At 41.5% G+C, this 19164-nt stretch overlaps 1 protein-coding gene across 1 annotated transcript; it reads left to right on the top strand.

Moving 5' to 3' along the window:
• Positions 1–9930: 9930 nt before the first annotated feature.
• Positions 9931–12447, top strand: KCNF1 (potassium voltage-gated channel modifier subfamily F member 1). Its single transcript, XM_051778324.1, has 2 exons — positions 9931–10315; positions 10417–12447. The coding sequence occupies exon 2, from the start codon at positions 10613–10615 to the stop codon at positions 12074–12076; it is 1464 nt and encodes a 487-aa protein (XP_051634284.1). The 5' UTR covers positions 9931–10315; positions 10417–10612; the 3' UTR covers positions 12077–12447.
• The last annotated feature ends 6717 nt before the right edge of the window (positions 12448–19164 follow it).

The raw sequence follows: 19164 nt of genomic DNA, 5'->3' as shown, positions 1-19164 counted from the left end.
CAAGATGGTTGTATAGAGGTGTGTCACATGTGAGGGAGCTTAATATTTATTCTGGCCTTACAACTGTAACATTTTCATACTGTAAATACCAGGCATTGATGCTGCAGTGCTGCAGTTAGAAACCAGTTGTGGTTGGAGCAGTGAAAGGTTTCTTTTATAAGATTCTAATTCTACTTTTCATTGCATTCATATATTGACAAAAAGAAATTATTTTCATTGGTGTTTTACCGATTTTCAGCCACTTTTGAGATTGGAGTCCATGCATGAGGGATGGATTGGCTTTGTTACTCTTTGATTAGTGTAAAGAGCACTTTCATTACACCCCTAGTTCCCCAAAGGTTTTATTAAGGACATTCTTTCCTTTTGAAAAATGTACTCATGGAGAGAAATTGAAGATGATTCAGGCTTAATAAGATGAGAGGGGCTACAGAGAAAACAAAGGCAACAGCTAGTAAAAATCTGTTTGGAGGATGTTGACTCTTTCTTCTGCCCTTTGGCTGTATGTTCAGAAAATATCCTTTTCTCTCACAAATCCTGTCTGTTATTTCTAATGCCTAAGAAAAGGTCTGGTGAGGATATGTGAAGAATCTCATGAGTGTTAGAATTACTGATGTTGTAAACTGGAAACAGAATAGATAATTTTTTTGACAGAAGAGATTGATGTTAGATAAACACAGGGTAGTTAAATTGAAAGTTGTCAAAAACTGAAATAAAAAACACTTAATCAAGATACACCCTTATGGTGAAAGCAATTCTTTTCATAATATCAAAATATATTTATCTCTGTAGCTAAAATGTTTTAATTGGGATTTGTAATTTCACTTTTTATTTTGACCTTATGTTACAATAGCAGCACTGTATTTATAATAAAATATCAGAATGTAATATTTAGTATACAGTGTATAAACATTTTCACAATGTTAAATTTCAGTGTTGCTAAAATAAAGATTTGGATGTCCTATATTTAGATTTGTTTGACATGTTGCAAGGAAATTTTTAAAATGCAGATCAGTTTTTCCTTCCTCCTGCATCTCAACAAAATGTCAGGGTATCAGAAATTCCTAGAAAAATGTTCTGTATTTTGTACAGGTCTAGTTAATATTAATTAATGCTAGTCAGTCTTATCAAGGAAAAAGTAGACTTCAAGAGATAAGTGAGGCTGATTAGTAAATGGTTTGTCACAAACTCTGAAAAAGAAATCCCAAGCAGACTGTGAAGCTGGGGAGCAGGGTTGTAGTCCTCCAGCTATGTGGTGTCATCATTTATTTCTTTATGCATGTACATCAGGAATTTATTGCAAGACATATACAACCACACAGTACCTGATTTTGCCTTCAGTACACAGCCAGTTTAAGATCAACATGAGGGAAGAAACCAGCCATGTATTGATTAATGATAGATTATTTAGCATATTCGTGGTGCTACTATTGCTGTATATCCAGCTCTATTCTCAAATAAACCAAAGGCAAACACTCTATTATGAGACATTGCTAACTTCTTATAAAACCTCAGTTGTAAGGTGCAAAGACATTTCCAAATACAGACGACTAATTCGCCTACTATTTGCATGTATAAGATCTGATAATTATATATTCTGGTCACATTTATGTTTGCAACTAGCATCTGACCTCAGATGTATGACACTATCCATGCTTACTGCAAAATAAAGGAAATCTGCTTAGAGATTTGAGCTATTTTTTATAACACTAGCTATCTTTGATGAGACCAGCTAAATATTGGAGTATTTAGCATGATTGGGATAAAATTTTAGATTTGAATAGCAGGAATCATCATGGTTTCTACTCTAATCTTTCTTGCAATCATGAATTTTCTGCCAAAACAGGACATTTTTTGCTGATCTGTGGGAGTTGTCCCAGTGATTTGTGGCAAAGTGTGACTGTGGATGTCCCAATGAGGCAAATGGTTCCTCCTCGTGGTGGTTCATTTACTGTGTAGTCTCAATAACAGTGCACAGAAGCCTAAGAAAAGATTACAGAGGACTGGGCAGTTAAAACTGGGTATAGAGTATGTCGGATATGTTTTCCATTAAGGGAAGTTGTAACATTGCTGTCATAGGCAGGGACCTTTTTTCAAGGTCACCCAAGAAAAGTCAGAGAGTGGTTGAAATTCTCCCATCACCAGAAGTGGGGAGCTCCTGCCTGTCCTGAGATTAACCTGTGTTAGTCACAGCAGCAATTTGCAGTGAAGCTTGACAAAAGTGATGAAGTCCTCGTTACTCATCGGGACAGAACAATTGAAAATGCCAGAGAATAGTAATAAAGAAAGGTCTCAGCAGCAGCATTTCCCATTCATCACTGAACTTTCTTTCATCTCCTTAGCCTTTTATTTTTGCTCAATGGGATATCTTGGGTTCTGCAGTCTTGTCTTTGAGGACATTATCAGTGAGTACAATGGATCTCTCTTGCACATATCGCGTTGTTCGAATGGGGTTTATGACTCTACCCTGAACAAAGTGAATTAGTATGCAAGATGTCAATACTATGTTAAATTAAACAGCACACAGTAATGAAAGGTATTCAACTTAGTAATGTTAAATGCAATCTTAACTGAGCAGAACCGATTATTGTATAAAACAGAATGGATAAAAGGCTTGACTCAACTATTGTCTAGACAAATCACTTAGAAACATGTGGGTTAGCTTTAGAACCATTCAGACAATGTAAAAGCTTATTTGTAATCTGTTTGTCAAATTAAAAATGGTTTATGATTTGACTCCTTTGTAAGCTATTAAACAATATGATGTGTTGCCAGACAGCTTAAGATAAGTAGCAAGAAGTCCAAAGACTTGACCAATGGCAGAAAACAGATCCAGAATAGGGTCAGGAAATTATTTCTGACACATCATTTCTCCTCCAGAAAATGTAGTTTTCATTGACTTCAAACTCTTTGTAAATTTGACCCAAATTCAGCAAATGTTTTTGCTAAGCAAAACTAAAGAACACAGAAAAAAAAAAGGAGATGCTGAAAGCAGTTTGTCAAGGCAGAGTCATACAGAGGTTTGGACTTCTTTTTTCAAAGGCAGTAAGAACATGATCCCATCACTTCTCAAAGCAGTAATTTGGACACCAAGGGAAACAGAAACCACGTTTAATGTTCCTCTTTCCCTGATCTATAGTGCAAAAGTTTACTGATGAAAAATTACTTTCATGATCACAAATTTGCATGCTTTAATGTTTTCACTCTATACTGGTTGCTCAAGCAGGATACTGTGAGGGAACACCAGATCCTCCAGTCCCTGTCTGTTTTCCTGGCCACAGGCAGGTCTGCAACCATCACCTCTCCATAGGAGATGGAGGGAGCAAGCCCAGAGAGCCTGTAGGCTGTGGGAGGCAGGTGTCAGCAAGGTGCTCCAGGGCATCATGCCACAGCCCTCAGTCCTGCAGGATTTAATGAAATCAAATGTCCACAGGACTTCTCCATGGGTATGATAATTTCATAATTGTGAAAAGTGAATTCTGCCCCTGCTTCTGCCTACACACCTTCTTCTTCTTTGTCTGGTACCACTCACTAAAGAAGTAAAATTATAGCTGTACATACAAGGGTCTGTGAGAATTGCAGGTTTTGTTAAAACCTGTATTTTCCTCTGTGCTAGGATCAATGAAAGTATTTTATTTTTTATTCTTTTTCAGCACACTGATGAAATGTTTTCCATGGGTATTTTCCAACAGGTTTTTTTACAGTTTTTTCACATTAGAAAATATTACATATATTTTCCTCTTCTTTGAGCACACATATAGGACTGTCTTTGACCATGTTTACTATGAATTCCATTATTATATTCCTTATTTTGATAAGTTCATATAAAAATATCTTCTATTGGCAAATAGTACACACTAAATTGCTACACATGCTCCTCTTTCAAAGAATTAGGAACAACAGCTCAGCTTGTACAGAGTTTATTAATAACTATTCCAACTCCAAGCACATTAGAGGGCTGCAGTGTTGAATTTTTTAAAAGAAAACACATAATAACACATTGAAAATCTCTTCCCTGGCAGCCTTAGAAACTGGCTTTCTGTCTTGGCTGCCGAAACTTAGCAGACAGACTGCCCATGGCACCTCCCTCTCTGCTGCAATAGTCTTGGTCTTTCCTTCAAGACAATTATTGGTAATGACATCATTTGGTAGAGATGGGAATGTTCACCTTTGGGAAGGCCAGCCCCATCATTTCACCACTGCCACCACCAAGACCCTCTTACAGTCACCCCAGTATGTTTACATTTCTTTGCTGGGCCTCCCTCACTCAAGCTGGTGAGGCTGCTCCAGGGATGCTGCCGGGCAGCAGCACCAGTGCATCGTGAGTCCTGCAAGAAATTATATACAGTAAGTTGTGATAAAAGCCAACAGTGGGATTGCAGATACAGACACTTGGAGCTGGGAACTGCCAGAGCTGAGGTCACCCATGCATACTGCATTCAACCATCTTGTGCCTATTCATTATGATACATTCCCTAATTACATGTGTGCATGCAATTTTTTGGACCTTTGCCATACTCAATGTACATGCACTTCTTAATTTTTAAGTCATTGGCTGCAAATGTAACAAGTCTTGTCACCTCATTTTTCTCTTTTCTTTGTACATGCAACAGCATTCAAAGCTTTTGATGTCAGTATTTAAGACCAGGAAGCAGAATTCCAGTCCTTCCTAAAAACACAGTGATGCTGTAAACAAGACAAGGTTCTTAAAACTTTTACAGCATCTCCAAGTCCCATCCGATTCATGACCCACTGATATGCTTAATTTGAACCCAAGTGTTAGCTGCTTACAGTGGAGACTATACTTTATATATTAAAGGTCATTCACAATAAATCAGAGATTTGACTGTTCTCTTGAGTGGTCACTTAAGGCAGGTTTAATCATAGGGGAAAATAGACTCATTAATGTCAAATGGAAAGCAAGGCAAATTGAAATTTACAGCAAGCTATTACTAGCCCTTTAATAAGTTATTAATTAGAAGATCTGATAAAATAAGTTGAATGAATATGCATAAGTTTTGAACTTGAAAAAAGAACCAAAGTAGCTAAGAGAGGGGAAAATAAACTGGGAAAAGACTTGTTTGATCTTAAATAATAGCCATGGAGGAATACCTAAATATGCTGGAGACAGAGACACATAAACCCAGATTTATAAGGTGAAAGTATGCGTTATAGTCTAGATACCCACCTCAGCTAAGACATTTCATAACCTCTTGCTTTTAACATATCAATCTGAAGGAAGTCCAGTGTATTGAGAAACATCATACAAAGCATGAAGATGTATTTAAAAATGTAGAGAATTTGTTTCAGTCGCTTTGCATTTGATGGACCCTTCTTTTCCCATATCAAGGGATTTAAAAGACTCATCTGTTGTCAGAAATAGCAGCAGTGGACGATGAACATGTTTCATTCTGAGGCTCGAACTCCCTCCAGTAGCTCGTGGCTACACACACAAGACATCCATCAGTGCTGGGACCATGACCTGCTGCTGTGGCACCACAACGTTTTCCTGCAGACAGTCAGTGCCCACAACACTCTTTTCCCACATGCCGTGGCATTACAGTCCATGAGAGCAAGGCATGCACTGTTGTCCTGCAGATGCACTGGGGAGGTGCATGGGGCTGGTGCCGCTGCTACGGCAGGGGCCCCATATCCATGGTGGGAACCACAGCACCCGTGAGAACACAATCTCATGTTTTCTTAATGTGTCAAACCAGACAGCTTTATTGTAGAGCATGTTATAAGGTTTAAAGAAGGTGTGATTTCAAAACAAATTTGCAATATTGAGCTATAAAGGATAAACCAGCATAATGCAGTAGTTGGATTAATTTGCCGGAGTGTGATGGATCTTCCAACGAGGTTGCTGCACTAACCACTAGAATCCACCTAATATTTGGAAACCCTAAAGGACACTTACAGCAAATCTTTCCTGCACCTCTTACTAAATCTGGCTGTGGTAAAGCAGTCAGAGGAGCTGCTCTGGATGACTTCCTCTTTCTGAAACCCATGATGACATAATTTATTGCTTCCCATTCTTCCAGATTATCTGCCTCCCATTTCTTGTGATTGGCATGAAGTAATTACATGGTGCTTTTTCCACACAGAACCTTGTGCTATCAGCTGATGAAGCAGAGCCCATGCAGCTGTCTGAAAGCTTTATCCCCACAATGCCTCAAGGAAAGGAGGAGGAACAAGATATCCCCATTCCCCACCCTCCTTTAGGTCTCTGACTGACTTCTCTGTAGTACATTTTGATCACATGTTCTTGTCTTGAGTAGATCTCCATAGTCTGCATCTAGATTAAAATAAACTGTGTGTTAGATGCTGGATCCATCACAAGTCCAGTACTGAGAGTGTCATTTAAAACCCAAATATAACACAGCAGAAAAAGAGTGTTTGTGTGGGTTATACTGAGCATGACGAGATTTACATGTGCTCAGGGATGTCTATGGGTACTGAGGCTAACTGACAACTCATTTCCATCTAGTTTAAGAAGTCATTTTAATCTCCACTGCTGATGCTGCTTTCAAATAGCCTGTATGGAATGGTCTCTGATGGCCATATGAGGGATGGGACACTGCCATGTTATCTGGTTAGTGTGGGCTGGACCCATGTCAGACATGCTGTAGCTATTTCTTGCTTGGACGGTTATTATCAGGTCCCTAAACTTTCTTGAGCTTGCCTGTGTAGACACAGCACCAAACACTTCACTGATTTGGAAGGATGGAGGGGTCAGATGGTCCCAGGCACTGCAGGCAGGGCTGTGTTCAGTGCAGGCAGGGTCTGACTGCATCACAGTCTGCTTGCAGAGAGGTTGACCAAGTTCTGCCTCTACATAAAACACCCCTCCCTATGTGGAATCCAACCATATCTCCCTAGGGTTGGCTCCTAACCTATTCACAGCCCTTCATGCACCACTACTGCCCATACCTGTGTGGGGAGCAGGGGTGCATCAGACAGGAGGGCAGAGGTGGTGGCTGGGACTCAGGAGTAAGGTATGAGCCAGTGTACAGCTCAAGAGGAGCAACCTGTCTTCACAGATCGGCACAGAGTCACCCAGGGGTGAATGTGCTTTCCCAAAAAGTCGCCAATGAGGGAGCCAGACCTTCAGCACCAGCATCCTCTGCACACTGCTGCCACAACAGGTCCCCAGGTGCTGAACTGTGGGTGCTCTGTGACACCCACATCCATCATGTGGAGACCAGTGCCACTGGGGAGCCATTTTCAAGCTCCACCTACACCTTGTGGACCAAGATCTATTGGAGTTCAAATACCCCTGGGAGATGCTGTGTCCCTGCTGGAGCTGAGGCTGGATTTGGTGGGGTTGCCCAGCAACCCAGGAGTCCTTTCTTCGGGCTTCAGGGCTTGATGTCCAGCTGAGCCTCCTCCTCCTCCTCCCTGAAGAAGCCTGTCTGAACCACAGCCAAAACTTAACACAACTGTCAACTCAAACACATGTTGTTCTCTGAGCCAAAGCACCAACACAGAAAAAACCCCCTCTGTGTTTCTTGTTGACTCTGTAGGAATTCAATTGCCAGCATACACTGCTTCCAGCAGACACACAGAACAGCTTGACCTGTTTGTCCTGATCAGGTAAATTAACAGAACTTGAATTTAGAAGCCCTAATAATTACAGGAAAGTGGTCATAAATGAATTTCAGGGCAACAATTATCTATTGAAATTTTTAGATTAGAGAAACTCTCTTTTCACGGGTGATGAATTAGTGAAATAAATTATTTACTGCAAATTATTCATTCTGCTTTTATTGTTTGCTGCTCTACAATATGTCTGATACAAAACATTCATCAAGTAAGCCTATGTCACTCTTTTCAGCTACAAAAACAATGTTTTAGTTTAATTATGATTTTTCCTGACCGTTCTTTGGATCATTTACATTTGCCCAAGTGGATTTAAAATGTTACCAGATCTCTAACATTTCACAGGCACATTGAAAGGTGTAAAGAACTCTGAAAAGGTGCAAGACGAGGGAGAATAAAGCACAAGGATTTTAGCAGCTGCACTAAGTAAAGTCTTTATAAGGATGTATTTGGCATTTCAAAAATAGTTTCTTCCCAACCTTTTGAGAATGTGCTGAGATTTATCATTTGAGAGGAGCTGATTTCACCTTTCAAACTGAACAATGTATGTACTAATCCTGCGTGCCTATTTCGTAGGTGTTTGTTCTGTAAAATGGTGTAGGGGGGGAAGAGTCCTTTTGGAAACAAAGGTGGTGCTTTCTGTGTCGGTCATGCTGGACTCTACATTGATTTCTTATCATTACCTAGAGAAAAACCAAAAGGTCATTGGAACGAATCATTGATCAAAGAGAGTAGGATCTGAGATGGTTAAATCTGAGGATTTACATCTGAAGAACCTGTTTCCCTATGCTGATGAAGCCTGACAAAATTTGAAACCTAACTTTCCCAGAGCTCAGTTTTGTTTTGTAAGATCAGATACTCAGTAATCCCATCTATATTTTATCCTGTTCAAGCATGTCACTGCTATTGGCATCTTAATATTTATTTTGCTAAAATCAAGCAACTAACATTCATGTTAGTGAGCAGGAAAGCCCCAGGTGGACAATTGTTTATTGATGAACCCACAAAACAGGTTTTTTCCAGGTCTCCAAGGTATTGCTCTTGTCCCAAGAAGTTTTCAAGTTTCAGTAAACTTATATGTGCCTGGAAAACAATTCAAGGGACATCTTGTATTACACCCACGCTATGTAGCACCCTCAGGAGCCCGTGAAGGTGACACTAGCCTCCAGAGATTGTGTGACTCAGGTGTAGACTAAAAGATATCACTTTTCCTGGGACCTGATATTACCACTTCCTGGGTATGTGATGTATGTGCATACTCCTGATGAGGTCTGGCGCACAACCTCTTACTAATCACTCATAAACTTCTGGCAAGAGAGTGGAACAGAAGCACTGTATACTCACCAGGGTCCCCCTCACTGTGCAACACAGCCGTGAGGACAGTGGGCACATCACATCACATATCTCGCCTTTCTCCCAGGATGGACACAAGCCTAGAGAAGCAAACTGTCAACTGGGTTTGTTGCTCTCCATTCCCCTCCACTGAGAAGCTTTTCAGAAGCCAGTAAATTGGAAAAGATCATTCTGTTGTGGCCAGAAACAGTTAATTTTGAACTGTTGGTTTTGCTGGACGCACTAAAATGAACTGAAGTCAGATTTAAGAATTTAAGAGCAGAGTGGTAGGCCTTCCTGCATGTAAGGGTCTGGGGAACAAATGTCCACCAAATCCTGGAATTTGGAGAAAATGAAGTTAAAATTAAATGCTTGTTGTTCTATTTCTGCTTTTTAAGTGCTGGATGTAGTACACAACACTACTTCTGGTAAATAGCATTCCCAGAGAAATCGTCGTAGATGGAAATTACTGAAACCTTCCTCAGGCTCAGTCGACTGCAGATCAAGGAAACATGGCTAAAACTGAGGACCCAGAGTATTGGGAAATGTGCACAGAGTGCAGGGGTAACTTTGCTCTACAACTGCAATAAAAACTTTATGATCTCTGCCTCTTTTGCAATGACACCAGTACAAATCTACATTAACTCAATGTCCTGACCCAGGACAGAGATGCTCCAGAGTTTCTCCAGTCCCACCGAGAGTAAAATTTATGCCATACATTTATTCCCAAAACACAGTTTTACTTCTGGTTTCTGCCACCAGGAATCAATGTTTGTGTGTCTTTCTGTGTTGTGGGCATTCTGCAACTCTGAATGACTTTATACACAATTATGCTTTGCATTAGGTTTTTAAAAAATGTTTTTAAAACTCATTAAAGTTCCTGGTAGGATAGAAACACATTATTGCACCTTTTGGCAGGCATATAAAAAGCCGAGATGTGCTTTCTGTGCCGCTGGTGCTTTGCTGGGTTTCACCAGGAGAGGGTAGAGTTTGGAAAAGGACTCCTGGCAGCCTGGGCTCCCTATTGTGCTGAGAAACAGCAAAGGGAAAACAAGCACAAGTTTCTCCTCTGCATGCTTGCACCGACCGACTATGTGCAAGAGTCAGCAGATGAACTCTGGAAGACCTTAAAGTAAACAGAAAACGGAAAGAGAAACAAAATTCAAACGCAGCTTTCTAGGGAAATCTGTGGAATCGAAGGGAGAAGCCGTGGCAGTTTCTGTGGGCTCACCACACCGACTGTCGCTCTGAGAACTGTCACTCACTCCACGTTGCATTAATCAGAGCTCAGGATTTATTTCTCTGCCGTGACTTCCAAGCTGTGAATAGATATCACTTTTAGAGAGAGAATGGGACCTGAAAAGACTCTCGAGCACTGAACAGAGTGGTGAGTTTTACTAAATGGTTTCTTCTCTTTCCAGTCTGCTGGAGCTTTCTAACATCCTGCTTGCAGGCACAGCAGCCTGATGATTTGTCTTTTCTCTGCAGCTTGTTGCATACCTCACACGGCTTTTCCGACTGCAGGTTTCTATCTGTAACCTTTCCCACCACGACTCCGGGTCAGTTTGGTGACATTTGTAGTAGAGCTGGCTCAGTGCTGATTTGCTTTCATGAGAGATTAAAACCACAAAGCTGTGAAACCAAACAACGGGCTAAAAATCCAACAAAATCAAATACAACTAAAATGGCAGGTGACTCTATGTTTCCAGATGTGGAGACTGATGTTTCAGAAAAAAGTGAAGAAATGGAGATTGTAGTCAATGTCGGTGGAGTAAGGCAGGTGTTCTACGGAGATAACCTGAATCAATACCCAGAAACACGGCTGGCAGAGCTGATCAATTGTTTATCAGGGGGATACGATAGCATATTCTCCCTCTGTGATGACTATGATCCTGGTAAGAGAGAGTTTTACTTTGACAGAGACCCAGATGCTTTCAAATGCATTATTGACGTATATTACTTTGGGGAAATTCATATGAAGAAAGGAATATGCCCCATATGTTTCAAGAATGAAATGGAATTTTGGAAAGTGGATCTGAAATTTTTGGATGACTGCTGCAAAACTCATCTAAGTGAAAAAAAGGAGGAACTGGAAGAAATAGCCCGAAGGGTGCAACTCATTCTGGATGACTTGGGAGTAGATGCCTCAGAAAGTCGCTGGAAAAGGTGCCAAAAATGCATCTGGAAATTTCTGGAGAAGCCAGAATCATCCTATCCAGCTAGAGTGGTTGCTATTCTGTCCTTTCTGTTTATTTTGATCTCCTCTGTTGTGATGTGTGTCGGGACCATCCCAGATTTGCAGGTTGTAGATGCAGAGGGGAACCGTATGGAACACCCAACCCTGGACAGCATAGAGACAGCCTGTATAGGCTGGTTCACCATGGAGTATGTGCTGAGGCTGATCTCCTCTCCCAACAAATTCCACTTTGCCCTTTCTTTTATGAACATTGTCGATGTGCTAGCAATACTTCCTTTCTATGTCAGCCTGACCTTGACCCACCTAGGAGCCAAGCTGATGGAGCTGAGCAATGTTCAGCAGGCTGTCCAGGCACTGCGCATCATGAGGATCGCAAGGATTTTCAAGCTTGCACGGCACTCCTCAGGGCTCCAGACTCTAACCTACGCCCTGAAACGCAGCTTTAAGGAGCTCGGGCTGCTCCTCATGTACTTAGCTGTTGGAATCTTTGTCTTTTCTGCCCTAGGTTATACCATGGAGCAAAGTCACCCTGAAACTTTATTTAAAAGCATCCCTCAGTCATTTTGGTGGGCAATCATTACCATGACCACAGTTGGATATGGAGACATATACCCTAAAACAACACTAGGAAAACTGAATGCTGCCATCAGTTTTCTTTGTGGGGTGATAGCGATCGCCCTTCCCATCCACCCAATCATTAACAACTTTGTCAGGTATTATAACAAACAGAGAGTTTTAGAAACAGCTGCCAAGCATGAATTGGAGCTGATGGAGCTAAACTCAGCCGAGGGGAAAGCCGCAGGCTCCAGAAGTGAGCTAGAGGATCTTTCAAGGGAAGGCAAGGAGGGTCCTTTTTATAGCAGCCGGCTAAAAGTCTCCCACAGTGACACCTTTATTCATCTCTTGTCAGAAGAGAAACACTATAGGACCAGGCTTCAAAGCTGCAAATAAACTGTGAACTGTTGTCAGCACTAAGCTACAGATCGGGACAACCTGACAATCAACTATTGAAGAGAGTTGCAGTTCTGTCAGAGTTGGGAGAGAGCTCTGCTTTGCTTTTCCAACATGAATATAAATTAACCCCGTGGTATCTCCATCGACAGTTGGTAAGACTTTGCCATTATTATCCAAAATCAAATAGTAGGACTCCATTGAGATCAGACCGCTTATATTGAGTGTGTTCTGACAAAAGCCATTTGTAACCATTTCAGAGACTGAAAAGTCCTTCCCCATCGGTAAATGTTCAATGACCTGAAATGTGCAGCATTGCCACACCAGAACTCTGTACCTGTGACAATAAAGAGCAGCATCACACAGATTGTTTCTTCCAGGCTCTCTTCAATGTCTTTGCATCTAGGGGAACCGCTCCTCAAAAAAATTAAAATAGCCCCTCACTTGTATTAGATTCAGGCTTACAGCAAAATGTTACAAGCAGTTCCAGCCTAGAGATACTGAAAGTATCAGCATATAATGTGTACAGAATATTAGAGTGAATAAATGGCTTTGTTTTTATAAAATGTAGTTTGGGGTCAACTTTTTGGATAGGTCTCTGTTCCTCTTTCCAGATAAAATGTAATTTTAAATGAGATTTTTTGAGCAGAAATGCAGAAAAGAATCAATGTATTTTAAGGAGAAAATTTAAAAATATTTGTTCTATCTTTTAACTGCAGCTTGATTTATATAGCAGGGATGTTTCAGGAAGGATTTATAATCAAGTAATTTTTAAAACTGTAAGTTAATTCATGGTATATTTAATTTACTATTAAAGCAAAGGAAGTTTATAGGGGAGTTAAATTGAGTGTTTCTAAAAAAGAAACTTTAATTGTTTGAAAATAAGTGTAGAGAAAGTTCCAATAAAAATAATGTCCATTTGATTTATGATAAAAATATCTAGCTGAATGAAGATATTACTACATTATTTTTTAAAGCAGCACATCTCACCCCTACAATGACTGCATGGTTTTGTAAATGTTAGTTTACAGAGGTATTGGGCTCTAATCAGTATCTTATTATTTAATCAGTGTATTAATCAACACTAATATGTAGGTACTATCTTTTCCAAAAGCAAGTGCCATCTACATAAGCCTAAATTTAGCTGTTGCAAACAATGAATTAATACATCTAGTCTCTACCAGAGAAATCCATTGGAACAAGGAGTTATGTCAGTTTAAAGGAGAGAGGAGCACTGGCACATACATTAAAAGTAGGATGCCAGATGATTAAAGGGCTAGAGTAGCTGTCCTTATTTGTTCCCTTTTGTGCTGAGCAGCTCCTCGCCCAGGTGAAATGCAGTAGCATGAGCCACAGCCCGTCCATGGGCACCTTATGCCAAATATCCCCCAGCAGGTCCCTGGGACTTTTCCTGGGATCTGGGCAACTGATGGACCTGTGGCATCCACCCCACAGGAGCAGTGACAGGAGGGGCACAGAGCTGCGGGGTGGGCTTTGTGCTCTCTCCTGGCACCTTGTTTGCCCTGTCCCCTAGTGAAGGAGTGTGTCTGCTGGTGGGAAGTGCCCTGCTGGGAATGGGAGCAGTGGTGGTATGTAGGCACTGGGCAGGTGTGTGGTGAAGGGCAGCCACTCCCAGGGAACACCACCTGCCCCATACTTCTCCTGATATTGAAATCAGCTCTCAGCTCCCCCAGGTTGAAGGCCTTTCCCAGCATTACCCCTCACACCTCAAATTGCTCACCTCTAGGGATATCTGTATCCCCATGCCCCAACCCTGTGCCAGACCTAACGTCCTCTTACCCAACCTCATTACCATGTCCTGCCTTACATACCTCCATCAAGTAAGATAATTCAAACAATCTCTAAACCTTTCTGTACCTGAATCCTTCCACCAGGATTTGTCCCAAATTCTCTGCCACCTAAGGCAAACAGCCAATTCAAATGGCCTTTTCAGCTCAAGCATTCCTTCACTCCCATCCTCCCCTCTATCCCAGCTCTTAGCCTCTAGAACTGCTCTCTCAATCCATCTCCTCTGCTGAGATCTGTTCCTTGCTTGCCACAAGCCTCAGCTCTGCTCCCTGGCTGCCTGGCGAGGACCTACCCAGCTCTCATCAAAGGGACAGGATCGTGCCCCTTGCACTGCATAAGATTTCCAGGTCACAAGTATGGGCTGCAGCCACCAAAAATCGTCTCAGCTGGGATGCTGAGGGTGGGAAAATAGGAAAAATAGCAAAGCTGTGTGAGTCCAGCCTTGTCAATCATCAAGAATATTAAATGCTCCTGACTTCCCTCATGACATGTAGAGGGTAGGGAGAGTAAATGAAGTTAGAAAAAGCACTTTCTTGAATGAGAAAAGCACTGTGTAAATGCTAAGTAATATGGTTTACCACCACAAGTGCGAAATCCTTACTGCCATGCTTTGTGATTTATTTAACCTGACATGAAATAAAAAACAAGTCTCTATTATCAGAAATAGTTTTAGGGGTCGATTTCTCCAATGAGTTATGCCATTGAGCACTGGGCTCTGCCTATGCTGTGTCACTGTGAAAAGAATTGTGAGACAACTTTGGTGGCACTTCAGCCCAGGCTGGTCTCAAGCCAGGCTCCATGTGGCTTGCTGCACCAGGGACCATATTGGTTAGATTTGTTACTGTAAGTTATATGTTCTTAAAAGGTTGTTAGTGCGAAGAATAGATTCCTGCATATTTGCTTTGCCTGTGGTGTGGGAACCCTGCAGGGGCAAGAGGAGATGTGGGCAGTGATGGAAGGAAGGGCAGGTTGGCAGCCTGCAGCACATGGTGGGACTGGAGAGGAGCAGGGTTATACACATGTATAACCCTGATGGAAGAAGGCAAGAGGCTTTCTGGGTCCCTGGGCGAGACACCTTTCACAGACCAAGAAACTACCATAAGCCACTGGGTCTGAAATCAGGGCTAGAGAGAAGGCTCTGCTCCTTAAAGGATAGAGTGAGCTAGGGAATGTTTGTTTTCTATTTTTTTGCACAACCCAGCAGAGCTGATTTTCTGTTATTACAAGTTAGTCTAAAAAAAGAAAAGGATTTAAAAATCTAGAAGTCTTGGGGGTGGAAGGGGAGAGTTAGAGCAGCCCCTTCGCAGAGAGTAAGGGACACCCTCCAAAGTCTCTGGTGTTCCCCACTATTAGACACAGGACTTTCTCAAATCCAAGTTAGGACAAGCTCTGAAGTCTTTCCAAAGGGGAAATGGCACCACATTTGCTACAGGTTTCATTTCTATCCTCTGGGTGAGGTGAGGGGGCACAGGCTGCACCCACCAGCAACTTCCTCGCATCCAGCTGTTCCTCAGCACTTTGTGGGTGCACTTTGGCTGAGTCTATACAATTAAATTACTTAATGTAAGGCATTCCCAGTGAGACCATCTCCAGACACATGTGGAAAGCTTTGTAACACAGCTGTCTCTCAAGGAGCCGTGTCCCCAGTATTTAGTAACCTTCACCTGAAAACCAGGACTGGGACAGCCTGCATGTGTCCAAGTACAGAAAAATTTACATAAATCACATAGATGTCTCCTTACCTCTGCTGCACAAAGACTCCTCTTTGGACTCACATGTGTATGAAGGAAAGGGGTCACCCTTCCTGAAAGGATCTGGGAGTTCTGGGAAGAAAATGTAGTAACCTTCTATAGAAGAGCAGAATTATAGAGAACAAACCCAAGCTACTATAATTTTAGTTGACCTCCCCTCTCATACAGAAGTTCCTCAGTTTACTGTGTGGGTAATTTCAGAGCACAGTGAGCAGATCAAACTATCTGCTTGAGAAGTTATTCCATAGGACATCTGCTCTGGCTGCTTCTAGAAAACTTTGAATCTTTAAAACAGCCTGTGGTATACAGAGCTAAAACTAGAAGCAACAAACTTTTAGCTCCTAACTGACATCAACTTCAACTGTAAATTTAGAATTAGTCCAGGTTTGACATCAAATAGCTGCCAACAGAATCTGATTCAATAGCCTTAATTTAATAACACACCCAAGGGTACACTGGTGGTGATTGCTAAACTCTAGGTAAAATGAAGCCTGTTTCTAGCTTCCTGGACACCATAAAGAGTAGAGCTTAATAGAGTGGAAATTGCTTTCAGAAGTGTGAGAGATGGCTGGAGTATTCAGTGATACCCAGCATTAGTCTCAGGGAAGTGACAGGCATTTAACACATCAGCTCACACCACACTCTCTGGCTGGCATGTCGCAGCCACCTTGGCTTTGGAAACAGCTTCAGGTTCAGGCAGAAACAGTCATTGACATCTAGGGTTTTACTGCTGGACTGACACATATACATGATTTGAAGACACTTAAAAATAAAATAAAAATTTTCAGAAATACTAGAATACTGTTATTTTCTGCTATCATGCAGGACAGACGCTCAGTCCTGCACGTGTGGCACCTGCCACACAAGGTTAATTGAAATGGCCTCTCTGGTCTGTGCATGGATTGAGGGGAATGTGAACATGTGGAGGCAAAGCCAGCTCCTATCAAAGAGAAGGAGGTCTGAGGACCATGCAGCACAGCCCATCTGTCCCTGACTGTGCTAAGGGCATTCATCATTGAGGTCCTTTTTGCAGCTGAAGTGATGCTGTTTCGGTAACCCTTTAGGCAGCTTTCTTTTTGCCTAATGTAATATTTGAATGTATCTGATAAAAAAGGTAAAGAGAGGAAACTAAAACTGTTTTCAGTCTCAGGTATTCTCTCTGTACAGTTTTTTCAAATAACTACCCTTAACGCTCGCCTGAGACTGGATAAAATAATGACAAACAGATGTTTGTTGAAACAGAGCATTCAAATATCCATAAAAGTAAAGGTTAAGGAATATAAGTTAGTAAATAGTTATACTGAAAGACCCCCCCACCACCCTCTTCCAGCCACATCTGCATTGTCAGATGTGCTAAAGCAAATAGAGTAGTGTCCCCTAAGAATTATATCTAGGCAGAATATATATCTCCCTCCCACCTGTCAACGCAGCCATCAGTCCTATGTCCACTGACAAACTTCACAATTCCTTACTCACACAGGCAGAACAGTTACTGGGATCACACACTTGCTACCCAACCAGATTTCTGAGGATCTGGCTTACTTTCCATTCAAATACTACTGCATTTTCCCTGTGCTGTTCATTTGGGAATATCAACATTTCCTTCCATACCAGCTTCCACAAGACACTTTCCCTCTGAGACAGATGGTCCTTAACGATGTGGATAATAAGTTTTGCACTGCCTGGTGTAAATCAAACTTCACTGAGATTGCAGCATCATAACACTAGTGTAAAAGCCAACTCAGGGCAATGTATATAAAATACTCTTGCTTCAGTTGTATATATCCCACTAAAACTAAAACTGATTTCTCTTCCTGCAATGTACCATATTAGGCTTGAATTTAGTGGGAGTTTTGCCTGCTTTAAGAATACTGGGGGGAACAATGCAGCCAAGACAGCCAGGCTAATGCACCAGGCAAGCTCCTGTAAATCACTAAGAGGAAAATGAAAATGATGGAAAAGTCTGAGAGCTCCAGGAGAAGCTGTGCCGTTTAATTGATTCTTTTCTTTTCTTGCTTTCATATGTAGATGAGAAAGCTGCCAGTGTCTTAAAGCTGCTTTTTGTCTTGCCATGTAAGGGGAACCTTGAGTATTTTTTTAATGTGCTGAGAATCAAGTACTGCTAAATCATCCTGGTCAGTTAAACATAAACACTAGAAGCAAAAAGGAAAAGAAATTTTAAGAGGAGTCTAAGCAGAGGAGTCTCTTTAAAAATAAAGTCTCATAATGAAAAGGAAGACTGAATGCTAGGCTGTATATGCCTACAAAAATCCTGTTATTTTCAGTGCATCATTATACTGATTTCAATGATAATGAGGCACACAAATGTTGACGCTAGTGCTTTGGTTTTTTATTTAAACATTAAATGTTGTGATTCTCTATCCTATAAGGAAGTAACCTGTACACTCCACGGCAGTTAGACACCTTAACAAATGAAAATGATCTGTACTCATTAGAGTCTGTGCTAGAGCTCACAAGTTCTGTGTTAGGGCTAACAAAGTTATGGAAACTCAGGCAAGCAGTCACTGGACAAAGGCAGTAAATTATTCGGCACTGCAAAGGGAAGTTTTGGTAAACCTTCTGGCAGCCTCAGGCTGTTTTGCTGTGCAGGAGACAAACTGTAGCTTCAATTACTATAAGAGCATTACAGAGAAATTCTTTATCACTACGATGCACTCCACTAATCCCACACAATGTTTCCAATGCATTACTGTTATCAGCTTTACGAAGTCAGTGTTTTCCAAGCTTACTAGCATAGTAAGATAGGGATATTTTACACAATATCTAGAATATGAAGCAGCTATAGCTAGCCATTGGTCACTGTTGTTTTTTTTGTATTATTATTACTTTTACAGCAAAAATGATACACCACAGATGTCCTTTACCATATTCACATAAATAATGTATTTATTGTCATCATCATGGCTAGGCTTTGCGAACGAAGATTTGGGGAGGGCTCTACCCACATTTGTTACAAGCACGCTGGTGGCTAAAGAGGCCAAAACAAGTTAGACAAGTCCTGTTGCAAAAGGCACAGCAGAAAGACTCCTTAGGTTTTATATTCTGCAAGACACGGTTCTTTCTGCGTTGCCTTTTCTCCTCGAGGGTGATCCTGCATGTGTTCTGAAAGGAAACAGCAGCGTTATAGATGGTGTGTCTCCAGACCTCCCAGTTGGAGGCCAGAGTAGACCAGTTATGTTGATCAATATGGCCAAGGCTGAGATGTTGTTTCAGGAAGTCCTTGTATCTTCTCTTCGGGGCTCCTCTCTTGCAGCAGCCGGTGGCAAGTTCACCATAAAGCAAGATCTTAGGGAGGCGGTGGTCCTTCATCCTGGAGACGTGCCCTGCCCAGCGCAGCTGTGTTCTCAGCAACATGGCCTCAATACTTGTGACTGCTGCTTGTTCTAGAACAGATGTATTGGTCACATAATCTGACCAGTGGATGTTTAGGATTGTACGGAGATAGCATTGATGGAAGCGTTCTAAGAGTTGCAGGTAGTGGTGGTAGATGACCCATGATTTGGATCC

This window comes from Manacus candei, unplaced genomic scaffold (assembly GCF_025592945.1).
Source record: "Manacus candei isolate 608988 ecotype Guabito, Panama unplaced genomic scaffold, ASM2559294v1 h1tg000011l, whole genome shotgun sequence".
Classification (NCBI taxonomy): Eukaryota; Metazoa; Chordata; class Aves; order Passeriformes; family Pipridae; genus Manacus; species Manacus candei.
The sequence above is the reverse complement of the archived record's forward strand: the minus strand, read 5'-3'. Positions and strand labels throughout refer to the sequence as shown.